General features: G+C 42.9%; 1 protein-coding gene across 2 annotated transcripts; it reads right to left on the bottom strand.

Moving 5' to 3' along the window:
* Window positions 1-156: 156 nt before the first annotated feature.
* fkbp15b (FKBP prolyl isomerase family member 15b) lies at window positions 157-19,720 on the bottom strand. 2 transcript variants are annotated; one of them, XM_068703211.1, is made up of 30 exons: window positions 19,572-19,720; window positions 17,799-17,902; window positions 17,631-17,709; window positions 17,361-17,430; window positions 17,197-17,271; window positions 16,023-16,121; window positions 15,749-15,898; window positions 15,572-15,640; window positions 13,678-13,821; window positions 13,362-13,516; window positions 13,228-13,276; window positions 13,003-13,119; window positions 11,190-11,274; window positions 11,020-11,093; window positions 10,840-10,927; window positions 10,534-10,643; window positions 10,274-10,372; window positions 10,042-10,136; window positions 9,502-9,604; window positions 8,356-8,388; window positions 7,591-7,762; window positions 7,129-7,265; window positions 5,982-6,137; window positions 5,027-5,170; window positions 4,749-4,841; window positions 4,407-4,520; window positions 3,494-3,601; window positions 2,351-2,910; window positions 744-852; window positions 157-614 (listed from the first exon to the last, which is right to left on the bottom strand). In XM_068703211.1, exons 1-30 carry the CDS (start codon window positions 19,619-19,621, stop codon window positions 537-539), a joined length of 3,519 nt encoding a protein of 1,172 aa, XP_068559312.1. In that variant the 5' UTR covers window positions 19,622-19,720; the 3' UTR covers window positions 157-536. The 2 variants fall into 2 exon arrangements, with proteins under 2 accessions (XP_068559312.1, XP_068559313.1); XM_068703212.1 differs by lacking the exon at window positions 8,356-8,388.
* Between the last annotated feature and the right edge of the window lie 636 nt (window positions 19,721-20,356).

Below are 20,356 nucleotides of genomic sequence, written 5' to 3'. Positions count from 1 at the left end.
ACACACACACACACACACACACACACACACACACACACACACACACACACACACACACACACACACACACACACACACACACACACACACACACACACACACACACACACACACACACACACACACACACACACACACACACACACACCAAAGAGAAACGAGCACAATTTCATTTATTTTATGGAAGGAATTTCAGGTTAGCAAAATTGTGTAAAAGTTCTATTCTTAAAGCAGCAAGCTAATAATTAAAATAAGAGGATTCCTGCTGATTCAACAGACTAATCTGCTACAGTGCAATGTAAAAAATTGGGATTGAAGTACATCACCAAGAGATATGACATAATTAATGAAACAATTGTTCTGATTCCTCTGTGAATTACAGGCTTGTCATTTCAAAGTAAATCAGAGTGTGGACTGTCAGTCAGCAGGGCAGCACACACAGTCTCTCTGCTCCGTCCAATCAGGTTCCTCCTCTCATCTGGTCCTGACTGCTCCACCACACACAGACCTCGTGTTGGAGGCAGACTTGTATTATGTCAGTTTAGCCAGTCCAGGTCATTATCCTCCTCATCATCACCAAAGAGAGGGGCAGGGGGGGGGCGCCCCTTCAAGCTCTAGACACAAACAAAAGAGACGATGACATTAATGCTGTCATACAGAACAGGATGATGTTGTGATGAAACATCCCTGACTGACTTAACACTGAAACTAAACACGAGGAAAGGGAGGAGATCCTTCCTCACCATCTCATCCTCCTCTTCCTCCTCGCTGGGTGCTGCAGGGGGTTTGGCAGGAGTTGTGATCTGGAAAAATGTCTCCTCTCCATTTTCCTCACCCATTCTCCCAGTCAGACTGAGAGAATAGCCGAAAAAGGGAAAAAGGGAAAAAGGGTGGGTTGTACAAAAAGACAGCAAAGAGGAAAATGGGGATGAAGCAAGCAAGAAAGAAGAGTAGAGACAGGCAGTTAGTTTGCAGGAACCCCTGTATGCTTTAGTAGAGATGGGCGGCACAGACATGTCACAATGAAACCTGGTCACATAAAATTAACTTCTATTTTTAACTTTTTCTGACTGTTTGTGGTTTGCTGTCTCTATCTGTATGCCTGTGGACTGGTGATGGCCGTGGCCTCTTTGTTTTCACGTTGTCTGTCCATCCAATCATTCATTCATTCTTGTGAACGTCCACAACAACCACTTCAACTCAAGGATTAACTGAGTAGAGTTTGATGGTCAAAGGTCAAAAATCAGGGTCACTGTGACCTCACAAAACTCAAGAATTGATATGCTAATTATGTCCATTTTTACACAAATGTATAATATGATAGAATATGTTATAGGTTAGAAGTGGTTGGTAGCAACCGTTACCGTCGAGCCCTGGGCCTTAACCTTTCTGATGCTGCTGCTGCTGCTTCTGATCATTCCTTTGAGGTGTTTTCTCTGTGGAGCCTCAGTCAATGATCATGATGATTGTTTCAGTTGTAACAAATGTTGAGGACATTGCCCCCAGAGGTAAAGTTAGTCTTTAGTAAGAAACAAGCATCACTGGTACAACATTAAAGAAAGAGAACACATCTCCAGGTGCATTTTGACATTTAGAACTAGGACCGGAGTAATGCAAGGCAGCGCTTCTTCTCAGTATTAATGCACGTGCCTTATTTCCTACTGTTGACTGTTGATCACACAAAAATCCATCTTGTAAAGCTTCAAGTAATGCATGTGTGTCTGGACCAATCAGCTTCCTGTGAGGAGCTACTGGCAGCTAGGGGCGTGGCTTAGGTGTGAGACCGCAGAGAGGCGGCTGTTCATTGAAGAGGTTACCGTAGATGCTGCAATAGAAGTAAGTTCTATCACATCTAGAGAGGATTTCTTCATTGAAAGAAGAGCAAGACGACACTAAAGGCTTTTCTCCATGTTCGCTCTTCTCCTGACTCGCTTTGGTAAGAGTTTGATTGACAGATGTTTTATCAAATCACCTGCAAAGTATTCTTTAAAAGCACCTGTTGTTTTCCAAACAGTTTCAAATGACAGCTTCTCAGATGGTTCTGTGAAACAAACCATCTAGCGGGTCAGGCTAGCCATTTCCCACAAGCCCTAAAAACTGCTGCTATTCAGCCACTCTTTAAAAAGAATATAGACCCCTCCTCAATGAACAACTTCAAACCTCCTATGTCGAAGTGGGGCCATTAATACGGCCGTAGACTGTAGGAGATGGAGCACACTGCAGCACTGAGACTGCTCCTGTTGGTCAGGAGGCCAGACGTTGGTCAGACTGAGCCTTTATAAGACTTCACCGACAGACCCTTTTGTTGGCCAGGTATAATGACATCGTAACCGGTGATGCCAGGACTCACCTCGTGTCCTCTCTTGAGCTGCTTGGTGGTGGAGGTGGGTTGGCTGGGGGTCCGAAGGCTTTCTGAGAAGCCCCATGCATTTCTTCTTCATGCGCTCCACTTCTTTCTGACACAGCTCCCTGTCCGTCCTCAGGTGGTGGACTCTCACCAGGTTCCTCATGGAGATCCACAGACTGATCGCTGTGTTTCTCCTCTGGAGAGATCTCAGGAACAGAGGGTCCTGCCGTCTCCTGCTGTACTTCACAATCTGCCGTCTCTGGCGGTTTCGGTTCAGTGGCCTCTACTGCTTCTGTCTGACTTTGTGTCTTTGACTCCGTTACTGTCTCCGTCTCCTCATCCGCTGCTACTTCCTGATCCATCTGGGTCTCACTGACTTTGTGAGAGTCTGAATCAGCCTCATAAGCTTTTTCCTCTCTGACTTCTCCGTCACCATTCACATGTACATTCTGTACAGGCTCCTGTCTTTGTTTCACATCGTCACTTCCTTCCTCCTCCTCTTCATCCTTACTCGGTCTCAGTGAAGCTCTGTCTGTGCCCCCCAGAAGCTGCAGGGTTACATTCTGGAATAGAAACATCCAGGTGATTGAGGAAAGGTCTAAAACACATATGAATGGCACTAGTTTTTTATATAAATATCGGACAGTGAGTATTAGCCACCTCCATTATAGTGAATACAATGACGCGTGTGTGTGTGTGTGTGTGTGTGTGTGTGTGTGTGTGTGTGTGTGTGTGTGTGTGTGTGTGTGTGTGTGTGTGTGTGTGTGTGTATACAGTAGCTGGGTATTACTGCTGCCAGGCTTCTACACATTGTGAGAAGTGACCACAGCATCTCTTCACTGGTTACCTGTGCCCTTTAGGTAGGTAGGTGGTTGTTAAAGCTTGGAGGAGTCAGGTCCTGCCTGTATCAGTGATCCTCTCAGGACAACTCTTCTATGTCTCTCCCTAAAACTCACTTGTCCTATGTCTTTTTCTTAATGTAATCATCTGGAAGATTTTCATTGAAATCAATAAGTCACTATGTGGTGATGGTCCACTGATGAAAGCCCTTGAGATGGATAGATAAGAGTATTATGAGCTACATTCCCTGTTTGGATCTGTGGGAAGTGCGATCCAAAAACGTGTTTCTGTGTAAAAGACACTTACCTTAATAGTCGTGACAATCACCCCAAGCACAGCCTGGCCGCTGTAAGAGTCCCCGAGGTCAAACTCCCCTCGCAGGGAGTGAAACACTCCGTTCATCACACGCTTCACCTGCAGGTACACACACACACGATGAGTAATATCACACGCTTCACCTGCAGGTACACACACACATGATGAGTAATATCACACGCATGCACAGACCTTGAACTTTAGACAGCAACACACTAGATTTATTACATTATCACATCCGTAACATTATAATCCTATTCAGATTTAGTTCTGATTGTATAAAAAAGGTGCTGGTCCAACTTGTACTGGTTTATGTGTGTGTGTGTGTGTGTGTGTGTGTGTGTGTGTGTGTGTGTGTGTGTGTCATTTGAACCCTAAATACCGTTTTGAGAAGACATTGTTTTGAATGCAGACTTTCATTTTGCTCAAATAATTTTTGAGATTTGTGAGTATAGAGTATGAGAATATGAGGTATGCTGTCAGAACACATTTCAAGTTTGCCCTTTATACTGTACATACTCCCAAGCAAAGATCAAAGTCCTGCCCGCTACTGACCACGTGAGATATTCTACGCTGTAATGTAAGTGTAGCGAGAGAGTTATCAGGAAAAAACGTAATTCTATACAACAACAACAACTCAAATTACCAATGAGTTTAGTCAGAATCCAAAAAGGCAGACTTTTCTGCAGGACAGTAAGAACTAGAATGTCGTGTAGCTTGTACTTCCTGTTTGTGGGCAAGGCTATAGCAGACAGCTGGGGTGGAGCTATGGGTTGTGACATAGGGTTACAGGGTGTGTGTGTGTGTGTGTGTGTGTGTGTGTGTGTGTGTGTGTGTGTGTGTGTGTGTGTGTGTGTGTGTGTGTGTGTGTGTGTGTGTGTGTGTGTCATGGATGACTCCTCACCTCTGCTGAAGTGTCTCCTGAGCTCTCCTCCTCTGCCAGCTTCTTCTCCAGTTCAGCCACTCTTCTTTCCAGTTTCTCCCTTACAGATAGTCCTTGCTGCTCCAAGGCTGTGTACTTAAAGAGAACAACATGCAAAGACGGTGTGTGTGTGTGTGTGTGTGTGTGTGTGTGTGTGTGTGTGTGTGTGTGTGTGTGTGTGTGTGTGTGTGTGTGTGGAGGGAGGTGATAGTAATGAACAAATAGCAGTTAGTTGTGGACGTCAACGAATGCATTCCCTCCCAATGACGACCATTTGATGTAATTAGAAGCACAGGCTGACTGATGACTAGTCATCCATCTTACTTGTTCCTGAAGGACTTGCAGCTCTTCAGTCTCCCCACGGTGTTGTAGCAAAGTCTGTTCTTCTAAATCTCTTGACTGCTTCAGAACCGTAAACTGTTGAGAGTGAGAGAGAGATTTTAGTACGGGGCTATATTTCCCAAAATTTCATCTGTAGTCTAATAAAGTGACCATAATGTGCAAAATTGGACTTCCTCATTAAGTCAACAGTCAATGAGACAAACGCTCTGATATTGCTCATGTTTGTGTTTTAACATGGCTAGCTTGTCCTTCCTCTTTACCTTGTCCTGTAGCTGTGTTAGCTTGTCCTGCAGAGCATCTCTGTGCTCCGTTAGCTCAGCCAGCTCTCGACTGTGCTGCTCTTTAGCAGAGGCCAACATCTGCTCACACTTCCCCTTCCACTCCTCCTCCAGCTCCGCCTGCAGCTGAGACAACCGTGACACATACATGGTATACGTTAGTAAAGCCATGTCCACAATGTAGCCACTTGAGGTAAACACTTCCATAAAACGGGTTTTATTAAAGCTTTTAGAAAGAACTTTTATTTTGTGTTGATTTTGGCGGTCCCTGTGTACGAAAGTCAAAGTGTTTCCTAACACAGTCCCTTTAGAAAACCTCTCATTTTACTGCAGCAGGGTCTGAGTCTGCTGCTCTCAGTCCTGGTTCTGGTTCTTCCGTGACTTCCTCCCTCCAGCAGCCTGGGTCTTCAGCAGCGTGGAGTCGGTTTTGGTTCTCAGCGGGGACCGGAAGAGCAGAGAGGAGAAGCTCTGCTCCTGGAGGAGGCGACGCTGCTGATGGCAGCTGAGCTCTCCTCCTCCCTCCGGAGCTCAGACTGCAGGTCGAATGCTGCAGACAAACCGGATCTGGGTCTGTCCACGGTGGACCTGTCTCTGCTAGAGGATCTGGGTCTGTCCGCGGTGGACCGGTCTCTGCTGGAGTCTGAGCTGAAGGAGCTTCTGGTTAACCTGCATGATTTCATCTGGTTTCACCAGAATCCGACCCGGTGGCCCCGATGACATCATTAAGAATAACTCTATAGAAACAGACCATCTTCTCTCTGATGGTCTCTGTACTGACGGAGGTCTGATAGAGGCATTGGTTTTATACTGAGACTGTTAAAAGTTCCTCACTATAACTTTACCTGATCCAGAACTAATTGAGGGGATTCAGAGAGATGTTATTAAACCCTCCCGTTATCCTTCATGATACTACAGTAGAGCCGTCATTGGACGCAACCTGTTCAGATGCAGCGTTGTCAGTGCTGGTCCTGGCGTTGCGGAGTTGAGCTCGAAGGTTGTCCACCTCCTGCTGGCTGCTCTTACGGAGCTCCTCCACCTCCTCATCCCGACGCTGACGCTCAGCCTGCCACTTGTTCTTCCTCTCTGAAAATGTCTTAAAAAGGAAGGGGAACCATCTATTACATAACAAGTCTTTCACATTTCAAAAACTCCTGCATGAATTCTTTCTCAATCTGAACAGTTGTTAAACGTACTATCCTTGTCACCATGTGGTCTTCTGTGCACTGATATGAAGTGGCTACCTTCTGTGGCAGGGGTCAGCAACCTTTACTATCCAAAGAGCCATTTTGCCCTATTTTCCACCAAATCAATTTTGTCTGGAGCTGCAAAAGCTATTTGATATTACAGCTTATAAAGTTTTAAATATAGTTATATTATATATACAAAAATTATAGTTAGTTGTATTTATGAAAATAGACAAAAAAGACAATTCTTAACATTTTATTGCTATTTTACCTGTTATAACAATATCAAACTCTCATGAAGAGGAGAGTTTTTTCGCTCATCTCCAGCGTGAAACTTTTCAGCAAATGCGGTGTGTTTGTTCTGAAAGTGTCTTTCTACATTACATTTTTTGCACATATCAAGCATCCAGGTAAGCCGGCATCGTTGGCAGTGAAAGCAAATGAATACGCCCACGCAGAATTAAACTCTCTATTTTCCTTGATGACTTTTCTTTTTTTGGATTTATCCATTGATAGTTTACCGAGGGGGGGGGTCTGCAAATCATGATTCTGAAGTCAGGTTAGCTGCTTTGAGCAACCAATCTACTTCCTGTTTACACCGGCCCCACCCGCGTGCCCAGTGTACTTGAATAGTCACGTGATATTCGTTTTCAGGCGTTGTAGTCTGGACGGAGATCATCTCGAAAACGATGCTGAAACGCCGCGTGGACGGAGATTGTTTTTGTTTGTTAAAACTTTTTTTTGTTGTATTAGTGTGGATGTAGACTCAGGGAGCCGCAACAGAGGAGCTGAAGAGCCGCATGCGGCTCTGGAGCCGCGGGTTGCCGACCCGTGCTCTGTGGAGAACCAAATTCAGCCCCTTTTCACTGACAGAAGGACCAAAATATGAAGCACACTCACTCGTTCTAGGCTCTCTTTATCAGTCTTTAGGTCCTGCAGTTCCTCCTCCATGTTGTTGACTCTCAGCTCCATCTCTTTGCGTCTTTGCTTCTCTGAGCGGTACTGAGCCTGAGTCCTTTCTGCTGCCTCCTTCAGCTCTGGAACACATAAAGCAGCATTCTTTAAAGCTATCATGGACCAACATGGCCTCTGCTCAGTTAGTGAGTAACTGTATTTTCAGCATTTCTTTTGTCTTTTATGGATTTGTTAGTTCTTCAAAATGTATCTGGAGCTGCTAACAAAGCAACATGAATGACGACATCTAGTGTTATAGAGCTGCGAGTGGTCGGAAGACTAGAAAAGAACTATACAAGTACATTCCATTTAACGTGTGTTGTTATGACCAAACAAATTAGAACTTTCATGAAGACAAGACATGCTGCAGGACTCTTGTATTAAACTAATAACACCATCAACACTGACCTCCCAGCTGGGTGTCCAGGGCAGTGATGTGTTGGCAGTGCCTCTCGCCGTCATGCAGCGCTGAGCTCAGTTTACTCTGCAGCACCGAGGCCTTCTGCTGGTGAGCTGTAGCTTCTAGCTGCAGCTGAGACAGCTGGGCCGTGGACGAAGCCAAATCCTCCGTCAGACGAACCTGATGGAGAAGCAGGAGGACAGGGGGAGGGGTGATGTACCAGTGGCTGTCTGCAGTAAAGGAAAACCTCGGCCACACAGAGACAGTGGAACAACATAACGACGGCCTAGATGAATGGCTACTGGTGCTAGTGGTGTGAGCAGCGTGATCCTGTGGGAGAAGAATGGTGAGTGATGGCCGATGGAAAAAGAAGAAAGAAAGTTAGTTCAAATGTCTTTGAAGTATGACATGAGACGATGTCAGATCTGGGTCAAACAGTAGATCCACATGATGCGTCATATTTTGAGCATGTTTGGAAGAGGACTGTCAGATATGTTGCAGTATTGCATCCAGAGTGAATTTGAAATAATTTTCAGAGATTGTGTAACGTCACTACTGTCCTGTGCCGTGGACACGTTTCTGTTGTGCTCTCTACATGGAATCATTGCAGGCCAAAACAGAAGGTCAATGACAAACTGAGGAGACGGCTTTGCTTTCTTAAAACAACCGCTGATTTGGAGCACTTACGCAACTGAACTTTGTTGTTTCTTTCTTCTCTTGCAGATACTGTTTGACCCCAGTCTGGTAGCGGTACACAGAGAAAACAGGCTCACCTGGCCGGAGCCCAGGTCCTGAGGCAGAGCATGCTGAGAAGAGAGAGCAGTAAATGCTGGATTGTTCTCAGAGCAGCACTGCAGCGCAAACAAGCAGGCAGAGAGCAGCTGGCAAAGAGTGAACACCTTCTATTTAGCATCAGATGTGTAACAGGAAACAGATTTAATACATATTAAGTGTATTACTCAAGTGAAATTCACATGGCGTAGAACAAACGATGTATGTACTCTTTAAGTTACTATTCAAAATGTACCACTTGTCTCTACAACAGTACAAAGCACATTACTGATCACAAATGTCACTGTCCTGAAAGAACCATGTAATGTTGTATGAGCTGAGGAAACCATCTGCTTTCAGCTTTGAGACGATATCGGTTTATGATTGTCCAATGGGTATGAAGAGTTTACTCAAGAGAATGGTCTCAATCCAGAGGAGCTTCTGATCCTTCAGTCTATCTGACAAATTCACACACACATTTGAGAGTCACAGTTTTCACCAAGAACATGTGAAAATGAAATTTAAAAGCAGTTATAGACATATGTAGTGTAAAGATTGTAGCACCTTTTCCTGTTTGATTTGCTTCTTTTTTTTGTCATTTGAGTCCCGTATATGCAATAGTGAATAAATGTGGTTTCTGTTACAAGACAATATACACCTTTAAAAAAGCTCTATATAAATAAATCTATAGAGATTTTTTTCCATAAATGTGTATCAAACCTTTTTGTCTTTATAAATGTAGTTATTCAAGAGGAAAAGTACTGAGCAGGACATTTTACACTTTTACACTTCAGTGCTCTCTGGTGGACAAATGTCACACTACAGACTAACAGACTGAGGGGTTTCTCTACATTTCTTGTCTCTCATCATCCCACATATACATCTGGTCCCACCAATGCATCAGTTGGGCTCTCACTGACAGTCTGAGGGTACGTTCACACATTGCTACTTGGTTAATGTGACACTGTATCCAGGCCAGCTGTGCTGCATTTCAGGCTCAGATCACAAAGGTATGTCATTGTGATGGTTTAGCTCCATAATAAACCACCATCTACTGACTAACAGTGTAGTCTGTCAGCATAGCACGAGAGTAAACTGTGAGCAGTGTGAGCGCACAGTCTACAGTCTCAGATGTTCCACGTCCTCACCTTGTCCTGCTCAGCCTGCAGTAATCTGGCCTGGTGCTGTTCACTGGATGAATTGAGGGAGTCGTTCCTCTGTTCCAGTAGCAGGTTACTCTGCTCCACGTACCTAGACCACCACAGTACAGTCACATTACATGCACCTCAAATACAGGAACAACACTTTCCTGATACTTCCTTTAGGCTACATCAGTCAGACTGGAGGAGATATGGACAACTCAGGCATTAGAGATCAGATAGAGGCCCATACAAATCTACAAGTTCATGCATTTTTTATTATTCTTACCAGTTACATTTTAATTCACTAATTTTACTTTCACACTGAAGTATGACATTGTATGAGACACTGTCTCAAAAAGATCATATAAAACTTGATCCGTATTCTATCCTTACAGCTATGTGAAACAAAACTAAATAATAACCCAAGTCACACAACTGAGCTTTAAACAGAAGAGCTCCACGTGATGGTACGTACATCTCTAGATGAACTAGTGGGAGGACATGATCGTCTGTCAGACGGACACTATTGGACACTTTCTGACTCACCTCTGGTTCTGGTTGATGAGCTCCCCAATCTTATGGTTTTGCTCCTCAATGCGAGAGCTTTTCTCAAAGACTTCCTTTTTTAAACATTCATTTTCCTAAAAATAAAATGAGAGTTTTCAGAACACAATATATGATCCCAGGACACCGACAGATGTACTAGGAGAAAAAGTATTTGTGTTATAAATGGAGCTGAGGAAAAAACACAAAGAGGCTCCAAAAACATGCCCCGTACCTGGATGATTCTTTGGATGTTGTGCATGATCATGGAGGTTTCCATTGACATACTAGGAACACCCATGGAAAGACTCCCCTGCCTCTGAAGGTCCTCTATCTGTTCAAGTAAAACAAAAGACAAGAACCACATGTTTCTCCCTTCCATTAAAGGACCAGTTTGGAGGATCTATTAGCAAGCGGAGGTTGATGCCACTAAATCCTACACACTGGTCCTTTAAAGCCTCTCAGTCAACACATTCTCGTACAGAGAGTTTGTACCTTTGAGGCTAGTTGATCAACTTTATCTGCTGCTTTTCCGACAGCTAACCGAATCTCTGTGTTGTGTTGTCGGGCCTCGGTCATCAAGAAGGACGTCACATCACTGGAGCCTGAGAGCAACACAATCAAAGTGTTTGTTGATTGTAACACTTTCAGCATTTAAATTACAGCTGAATCATGTATTGCTTAAGTGCACAGGTTTACTAACAAACTGCACTACATTTTAAATTTCACTCCGTACAGCCCTCTACATCAACTCCACTGATCATAATGGCTTCTTGTAACCGAGTTGGACATTGTTCTTACCCATGTATGGGATCGTTTGTGCAGGGTAGACCTGGCCAACAGGCTGCAGCTGAGATGGAGCCACAGAGCTCTGTGTGTACGAGTAAGGCTGTGAAACAACACCATGCACTGCTGTTAACACATTCGTCCATGATGTACTTACTGATGATGAGTCAGCACAAAATGTGGATATAATCTCACCTGAAAGGCATGGCTGCTGGTGGTCATAACAGGAAGTAAGGCAGCAGGCGGAGCAGTGTGAGGGTGAGGATGTACTGCAGGAAAAAAGAACTAATAAAACATACTGTGTTCTTTGTAATCTAGAGCTGCTGGAGGAGCAATGCACATACGAACGAGTGGAAGAAGTTTACCGTGTGCTGAAGCTGGAGCAGCAGTGGAGATCTGCACTGGAGATGGAGCTGCAGGCCGGTCCTTTGCTCTGCTGCCACTGGTGTCCTGGAGATCAACCCAACAGTGGCCCGGAGTCAGTAATGACACCAGATCTGGCATCTTATATCTTAGATACTTTGTATTGCATTCCCATGAAATTAGGGGATTTGCGAGACAGATTGAAAAAAAGAACAGGCTTGATGTAATTTTACACCTGACAGGTCTGTACCGCATATCATTTCAAAAGCTTCTATTAAGGGTTTTTAATCAAACTTTATTTGATTAATTTAATTAATTATCAAATAATAGGAAAACTAAATAAAAATATGATATCAAACATTTACTAGTTAAAGCTTAACAAGCTGCTATCATTGTAAGTTGAACACCTAACTTGTGAAGCGCATTCATCATTCTAATATTGTATTATACATCATAGCTAACTGAGTCATTGAGAAATAATCAACACATCTTAGTTGCCCTATTATACGCAGGTTTTGCTTTTCTGGTTTTCATTTCAGACAATTTAAACTCTTCTTTGGCCCTGAATTAACTAAAATTCAAACAAAAGACCTTAATTGGCTATATTCAGACATTCTGTTGGTCAAGGGCCAAATGTGATTGGATGATTTATGGATATAGATTTGTGACAAGTGATGCAAATGTCTCAGGGCCAAGATGATTGTACTCCATACTGAATGATTAAATATTGTAATATTATTTTTTGTGCAGATGGATGCAGCTGGCTTTCATATTTCTATTTATTATATTTCTTATCATCAAAGCGGTAATGTTCCCTTTAGAAAACCTCTTATTTTACTACAGCAGGTGTCTTGACAGTCTGCTCCAGTCAGTCCTGGTTCTCCCGTGCCTCCCTTCCCCCTCCAGCGAGCTCACCAACACGGCCCGGGTCTCCAGCAGCGTGGTGCCAGCGTGGAGGCACCGATGACGAGCATTAAGAAGAACTAGATGTAGAAATAGACCATCTTCTCTCTGATGCTCTCGTTAACTGATGACGGTCATATAGAGGCATTAGTATTCATTTGAGACCGTTTCATAACCGGTTAAAAGTTCCTCAAAACCAACAACGTTAGTCTCTTAGTCTTTGTGACTTCTCTACCCTGCCTGAGGTCCTTCATTTTCTAACAGATTTATAACTTATTTTTCAAAAACAGGTTACAATAATCCTAAAACAGCTGCTCACTGTAGTTTTTAATCAAATGTTACTCAAAGACCAGGAAAGAGTGCATTTGTTCGGGACTATTTTCAGCGACAGATTAATCCACAAATGGTGCTTTAGTGAGTATTTGAGGCAGCAGGACGGTGTGTGTGGGACTGAGTCAAAATAAACTAGTGTGTGTGTTCATGGTGATGAAGGAACATGTCAACCAGTGAGGCTCACTGAGGAAGAAGAGATATCAGGCTGTCTTGGTCTATTTATGGAATCTGTTGACAATAACAACTAGAAGTACCACCTTGAGGTTGTGGTGGTTCCTCCACCAACCAGTTTACATCCATGTCTTTCCAAAATGCCATCACCTGATAATGTTATCCTATTAGTCATTTGTGTAAAACTGTTATAATTAGCATATGAATGCTTGAGTTACGGCCAAAAGCATTTTGTGAGGTCACAGAAACCTTAAAATTTGACCACCAATATCTAATCACTTAATCCTTGAGTCCAAGGAGACATTTGTGCCAAATCTGAAGATAATCCCTCAGGGCGTTCCTCAATTCACAAGAATAAGACAGACAACCCGAAAACATAATATAGAATAGTAAAACCTGCAGACCCACCTCGAGCTCAGAATCACTGGATTCGGGCTGGCTGGACCCTCCTGTCAGAAAGGGCAACATGGGCTGGCCCATCTTTGCCATGCGAGAGATCAGCTTGGCCTTTGTGGCGTCTGGATTCTGAAGTTTGAAAGAAAAAAGCTTCCATTAATACAGCTGCAAAATCATTGAACAGAATGAATATCATATTACGTTGTTAATAAGAAAAGGAGCCGTGCGGGTGCTTACTGCCAACTGTTCACTGAGCGAGTTTGACTTTGCACGAAGTGGTGGTTCGCTGCAAGAAACACAAAAGGATCATCTTAAGTGACAAAAGAGTTCAAGATGATGCTGTCAACCGTTTGCTGAGGTTTAAATCTCACCCTGGTCTGCCGGGACCAGAGGCGGTTGTCTGTACTGGGGGCTCCAAGGCCAGATTCTCCACACTGGGGGCTGGGGAAGGAATGGGGGAGGGAGCGGCAGAGTCTCTGGAGCCAGCACTGCCACTGACAGAGCCGTTGTCTTTGGAAAATTTCACCTAAGGCACAAAAAGAAAAATCAGAAAAGGCTTCAGCTTACTTCACAAACATTACATGTAACTAAAGAGGTCCTACCAGAAGTTGCAATGACATATTTGTGTGACATTAGAAGGAGCAGGTATATTAGAAAAGGCCAAATACGAGAGCAGATGGATGTTACCCGTCGAAGCTCCGTTTCAAAAACTAGAGTGCTGTTAGCGGGGACGCGGTTGGGGACTCCCTTGGACCCGTAGGCTTGGTTGGGCGGGATGACGATGAGACGACGGCCGGCCTTCTTCAACCCAAGCATCCCGTCCTCCCAGCCCTGCTCACACAGAGACAATGTAATAGTAATGTATGGACAGTAAAATAGATTGACAATATGATGATGATGATGATGATGATGATGAACGTGATGCAGTCAGTTTAGCTAGTTCTTGTTACAATAACTACTAATCTTATAAAGACAGCCTTCAGATATTTTTGTTGATAATTTGTCTGGAATACTTTACAGAGTAGACACACTCGAGCAATGCAAAAACTCAGTAGAGCTTCTATTCATTTTAGGTGAGACTGTTTTTCATAATTGCATTTATTTATCATTTGTCATGCTGTTGTCTATATGCATGTATATTTAAATCTCAATGGGACTTCCTGATTCAATAAAGTAAATATCAAAACATCAATCATTAGTAGAAGAGCACTAGATGCACTACAGACCCAATAAGAAAGCAAATAGACTGCAAATGAAGTCAGGAAGGAAAAAGTTAAAGAACAGATAAATAAAAAAGGCCAAAAGAAAAGAAAGAAATGTCCGATAAGGCCCGTTAAAACCAGGAGTGGACACACAGCTGTGCACGATGATCACGGTAAAGAGACCGCTCATCTATAAGAACTAGAGGTGGAACGGACCACGGTTGATCCGCACGCATGTGAACCTCGGATCAATTACACAGTTTAACGTTAATCATGTTAACCACATGACGATCGCTATCCGCCAATATTCAGTAAAATATCAATCAGGAGTCAGCATTCATGCTTTTTCTAGTCGCTGATCTCTGATAATGTTACATTGTAAACTTATAAAAACAACATAAATAGATATTAGAGATGAATTATGAGCTCTAACAATACATCATTAAAACTACTAATGACTAGAGTTATTTTAATCAAACATACAATCTTTTGTTCCTTATTTGAATTGTGTTTCTATGAAGAAAAGAACATTATAAATGACTATAACAAAGTGAAAGGATAATATTTAGAATGATAGTCTGGAGCCTTGAAGATCAGCTGCTATAATGAAATAAATAAAAGTTAGATTTGCTCTCTTGTTCTTGTGCTGATCCGATCCGTGATGCAATCCCAACCGTGACTTTTATGATCCGTTGCATCACTAATAAAAAGTCTCTAATACTTTATGTTGACTCTATACTTTTGCAGTGATCTGATTGGTCAGTAGGCCGTTTGTTCTGGTCCTCTAAAGTGAACCTGCTCGGGGCAGGTTAGCTGTGCAGCATAGGCTACCATGGTGATCTAATCAGTGAGCTTTATGACAGTAAAAATAGAGAGCTGGCTGGACCACCAATGTGGCTTTGTGACGATGGGTCCATATAATGTTCATATCCTAAAATGAGACCGTCATGTACCGAGCTCAAATGGTTTTCAGATGAACTACAGTTTATGTTCTGATCAATCATCATATCTACATTATCAATCATTTATCAAATTGTCTTTCTTGCTTGCACACACACAGACTGATGAACATGTGATATCCAAACATCTTGACAGTGTTAGACTTCAGCATCACTCAGTCCCAATGAAGCATGTGGGATACTGTACCAGATGATGTTCGGATGGGAAACATCTAAAAATAATCTGTACAAATAGTTTCATATACAAACATCATATAAAGGAATCCACACTAAACCAAGAGCATATCACTAGATACAAAGATCAAATAGACTGAAATACAGTAATAACAAGGAGCAGAAGAAGATGAAGGAGTCATTAAGAACATGTGACAGCAGGAGAAGGTTCTGTATCATGGGGACTGAAAGTACATTTGGACTCACTTTAATCACTTTTCCAGCTCCAACCTTCAGTCGTAGAAACTTGTCCTTGTTCTGGTTGGAGTCAAACATCTGCAATGATTTTAGTACTAATGAGTCATGTGCCATCAAAGGAGTCAAACCCACAGGAATTGGAGACAAAATGACTAAAGGCATTCAATGACGGGGAAAGTGTGCGACCTGGCCGATGGCGTGGTTCTGCAGGAGCCAGCCCGTGTACACCACCTCCAATGAGTCTCCATTCTCCACTGCCTGGCCCTCACCGAGACTCAGATCCTGAACCAGCACAGCATCTAAGGAGACTTCGCTGTTCACTTTCGCCAGACACACCTGATGCACATAAAAGAAGTCAATATCTAATAAACAACATGACTCGTGGGGTTAGGCCAAAGCATGTATGTAAGAATAATAGAAGGGTGTTGAAGCTCCATCCTCATCAACACACCCGACTCACCTCTCTGCAGAAGTCCCATAAAGCCTTGTCTGATTCAAACATCAGGGACCAGTTCTGTCTCTGCTCATCATAGAAGGTGCAGTAATTGTTTGGCTGTACCTGCAGGAGACAAACAACATGGGATCATTGTTCATTTCTCATCAGCAATCTGCTCCTTTAAGCAGCAACTTGCTCCATCGTCTCCTCGTGACACTCTGGATGAGCTGAGATACTTTGTTCTTGTTTGCAGATATTCATCTCCACAGTGACAGACGGAGAGTGTGCTGCCCAACTTTGTAAACGTTTGTCAGTTGATATATTTCGGAAGAGAGTTATAAATTTGACTCAAAACTATTTTCACATTTAATGCAGAAGATTTCATTCATATTTGTATAATAGCTTGCAGAGCTGTACTCAACATAATATTGAAATACTTTTCAAGCAATGGGAAGAGGACCTTCATAATGTTTACATATATACATAAAGAACATCATATCATGAGCACAATTGATGCCAGTAATCTCCTCAGAAGCTTCGGCTCATGTCTACCCAAAGATATTAGAACAATTTAAAGCACAATATTTGCAAAGATGCAGACCAGTTTGTACTGGTCAAATGGATAAAAAAAAGATTTATTAACCAAAGATTGTATGTTCAGCACACCGTTGGGTCAATGATCATTTCCATTCACACAACACAAAACTGCATTCGTTTGCATTCATAAATGTGAAAAAAATTGAAGCAGACATCTAAAATATACAAAACAATCAAAAATACAAGAATGTCTATGTAGACGTCTGTAATTTATCTTTATAAATTATTGTTCTGGTGGTCAAAAATGCAGTTTATTAATACATTTCTGATGTCTGAGACGTTTCTGCTTGGAGGACTGAAGATGCAGTGCAGCAAGTTTGAAATTAATTGAGCAAAAGATGTGATTAGGTTTAATAAGATTTACAGTTTTTGAGAAAAACAGAGTGATGCATTACATAATTCCTGCCAACTGTACATACGACTGTTTTATTATGAATTTTCATAGTTTTTAACTTTTGACACTGTGCCAGCTTTGGACTTTTTATCAGTGAGGAAACATTTTCAAAAGTTTTTCCACACGTTGTTGGAAGTGTGATATTGCTCTAATGCATCACATCATCCGTCCACACATGTATTCAACGTTCTTTACGTCTCCACTCACCGTGAAAACAAAGCCCACGTGAATCTTGGCGGCGGTCACTGGTTTCTGTTGGCTCAAGTACAGAAGCAGCTTGTACTGTAGAAAAAAAAAGAGCTGCATTATTCATACGAATCAAAAGTCACACCAATAATCTCAAACAAGTGACCAATTAGCAAACCTCCGACCTCTTTTGTGGTGTGGTTGCCCAGTACGGCTGCTCCCAGCTTCCCCTGCTTCACATACTGTCCGTTAATACTGCACATGGGACAAAGGTGGCAGAAAGGCTTACGAGATGATCTAGAGAGTTGTCATTAATTACGCAGTTTATATGGAACGTTTTTAAGTTTTGCAAATTAATTCTTGTAGGGATTGAACATTTTTACATTTACAAAACACATGAAAAGCTTTCAAGCTACATTGAAATGCTTCAACAATAAGAACATGAGGCTCCTCACTATCTGAAGGCTTGGACTGCTGTGGCAAACAGCACTGCAGGAGCTGCAGGTGGTGCAGCTGGTTTCTGGGTGGCCAGTGCTGCAACCAAACAAAAGACACGTTTCAGTTGAGCCTCCACGTCACGGCTGAATCTGGAGTCACCGACGTCTCCGCTCTGATGCTCTCACCTGAATTGGAGCTCTTTCTGGGCTGTTTGGGTGCCGTGTACTGGAAGGACTCGTTCCCCTGACTGCCTTCCTGGTCTAGTCCAAACAGGGAGGCCAACTTGGCCCTGCAAGGAGAACAAGTGTGAAAATCATCTTTATATGGTTATTGCCAGGAAATGACCGACCCGCTCTATGGTTACAGACGGCCTCAGATACAACATACGGCGTGTGACGCAGCCCTGCAAGCCTCTCATCTCCACCTCACCTCAACAGCTCTGAACATCGAGTCATTAAAGCTCCATTCGCTGTGGACAATAGTGTGAACGTTCGTTCTTGGCCTGAACCCAATGTCCACATGCTGTCTTTTTCCCTCAGCAAATGAAGTTTGCTCTGCATTGTGGAGCTATATTTATGGTCAAACTACGGATTCCCACGTCCTCCTCAATGCTTTCAGTTTGCTCCAACATAAAACAGAGAGAAGCAGTTAATCCTTACGTCTGACCAACCGGAACCAGTAAACATTTGACATTTGAGGTTTAAAAGTGTCAAACACTTGATGAAACATTAAAAAAAACAAAAAAACACTGTAGTAAGGAAACCACTATACCTGGACTACATAATTACATACTGCAACATAGATATCGCTACTACCTCAATCATAGGCATAGATCTCAGTATTTGCAACAGTCGGGACCGAACCGGGGAGCCTGGATCAAAACCTCTGCAAAATTTCTGTGCTATTGCACCAAGACAAACGTTGGAAAACTGCCCAGCTGACTTGTACTGACCCCTGGAACTCCTTCCACTGGTAATCACTGGTATCTTCCAAAGCCGACATCTCATCTTCCACGGTAAGAACTGGGATGAGAGGAGGCCAGTCCGTTTGCATGGGAGTCAAACTCCTTCTAGTGTATGCTCCAACCCTCCCGGGTCCCGGGCTACCCCTGATCTCTCACCCCCCCTGGCACTCACACCTTTGTGGTAGATTCAACAGCACAGCAGAGGAAGACAGCGAGGAGCAGACTCAGTGCTGGGTCCCCGCTGAGCAGAGCCGGGCTTCGCCTCGCTCCTCTAACAGGCAGCATGTGATAGGAATTAGCCGCCATAAGCACTCCTCCCCCTGGAGCATGCCCTACACTGTGCTGCTTGTTCCACCGGCTAATGCACGCCGTGCTGCTGTCACACAACGCTGCTGTCAGCAAAGCTGGAACTGAATGTGTCATAATTGAGAGGAAAGGTATATTTATAGGAAGTTGGTACAAATACATAACCTGCAGACATAAACACATTATCTTCATTCTTTCTCATCGACTATGGTGTATGCGTACTTTGAGCGAGATCTAAAACAACAAGGTTAGATTCATCAGACCCGGATGTAAAGCCTTCACAGACCACAGAGAGAACATCCAGTCACAGCAGGAGAAGCTTCTGTCTACACACCAGAGCACAGTGGCCATGTGGAGGCATCAGGTCATCAGCAGACAAGGTGCATGTGTCCAAAATAACTCGCCACTGTATGAGTGTTTGTTACAGATGTCATCTTTACAATTCTCCGTATTATTGAAATGTGTGCTTCCTGGTGCAACATGCAAACCGAATAAAGTAACAACTTTTTTTATTAATCGCCTGGGCTTCCGGTTATTCTCTCAAAACTAATACTATGTCACAACAATTTGCCAGATGTCAAATTGAGATTTGGCTCATACACGAGAACAGCTAGCCATGGCTAAGTGGTGCTAAGCTAGTTAGCTCACCGGCTAAGAGCGTTAGCTTGCTGGAAACAAACAAACTCACCCTCCTGTGGGAGACAAGAAGTCCCCCTCTTCATCGTCTCCACCGAACATCTTTAGAGTCGGGAGCCTTTTCTTGATAAGTAAACCCAGGGCACAAATGAGTTAGCTATTTTCACATGACTAGTTTGTTGAAATATCACTTCCTCTTCCTGTTTGTGCTGGAGTCAGCTGACTTTCCACCTGACCCGAATTCAGTTAGGTCCAGCTACCACTGGAGGGCGCCAGAGACCACTACAGAATGACCAATGACATTCTGTGGTATAAATGACACGAAAAAAGTAATAAATATTAACTGAACGAATAACTAACAAGCAGATTCTATTGAAACTTACATGTGGAAGAAGAGCCTGGATTGTGCCTCATAAGCTGTGAATTAATAAGGTGAGAGAGGTGGAATCCACTTCTGCTCGTTTAGTGGAAATGTTGCTAAAACATAATTTATTGTTTTCAGGGTAGAATAATTAAAACGTGTTTAATGCCACTATATGTTGTGGCATATAGAATACTTTAGAAGATGTTATTATTGTATTGATTAATCCTTTTAAAAAATGCTTTCATGTGGTGGTGAAAATCTTATCAGCTCATATACCTACTGTATGTGATAAGTGCAGTTTATTTTCTGAAGTTCTAAAAGAAGCCAATCAAAAGCCAAATGAAAGTATTTCCCAGTGAGTGTGTGGAATGTAATACTTTGTATAACTGTGGAATAAAGAACAGAAAGTGTTGGTGTACTCCCATCAACCTGCTATAAAATTTCTGATCATCATCACTGTAACAACAGATCTC

Source organism: Cebidichthys violaceus, unplaced genomic scaffold (assembly GCF_023349555.1).
Source record: "Cebidichthys violaceus isolate CVI_PGR_0920_01 unplaced genomic scaffold, fCebVio1.0.p SCAF_9, whole genome shotgun sequence".
Classification (NCBI taxonomy): domain Eukaryota; kingdom Metazoa; phylum Chordata; class Actinopteri; order Perciformes; family Stichaeidae; genus Cebidichthys; species Cebidichthys violaceus.
The sequence above is the reverse complement of the archived record's forward strand: the minus strand, read 5'-3'. Positions and strand labels throughout refer to the sequence as shown.

What these genes read in the sequence shown, in the direction of transcription:
- fkbp15b (XM_068703211.1), bottom strand. Translation starts at nt 19,621, where the DNA reads ATGTTCGGTGGAGACGATGAAGAGGGGGACTTCTTGTCTCCCACAGGA. An exon ending in AGAACCACGCCATCGGCCAG is followed by an intron (nt 15,641 to 15,748) that starts GTCGCACACTTT and finishes AAATCATTGCAG; the next exon opens with ATGTTTGACTCCAACCAGAA. An exon ending in TGCAGGCTGAGCAGGACAAG is followed by an intron (nt 8,389 to 9,501) that starts GTGAGGACGTGG and finishes CTCTCTTCTCAG; the next exon opens with CATGCTCTGCCTCAGGACCT.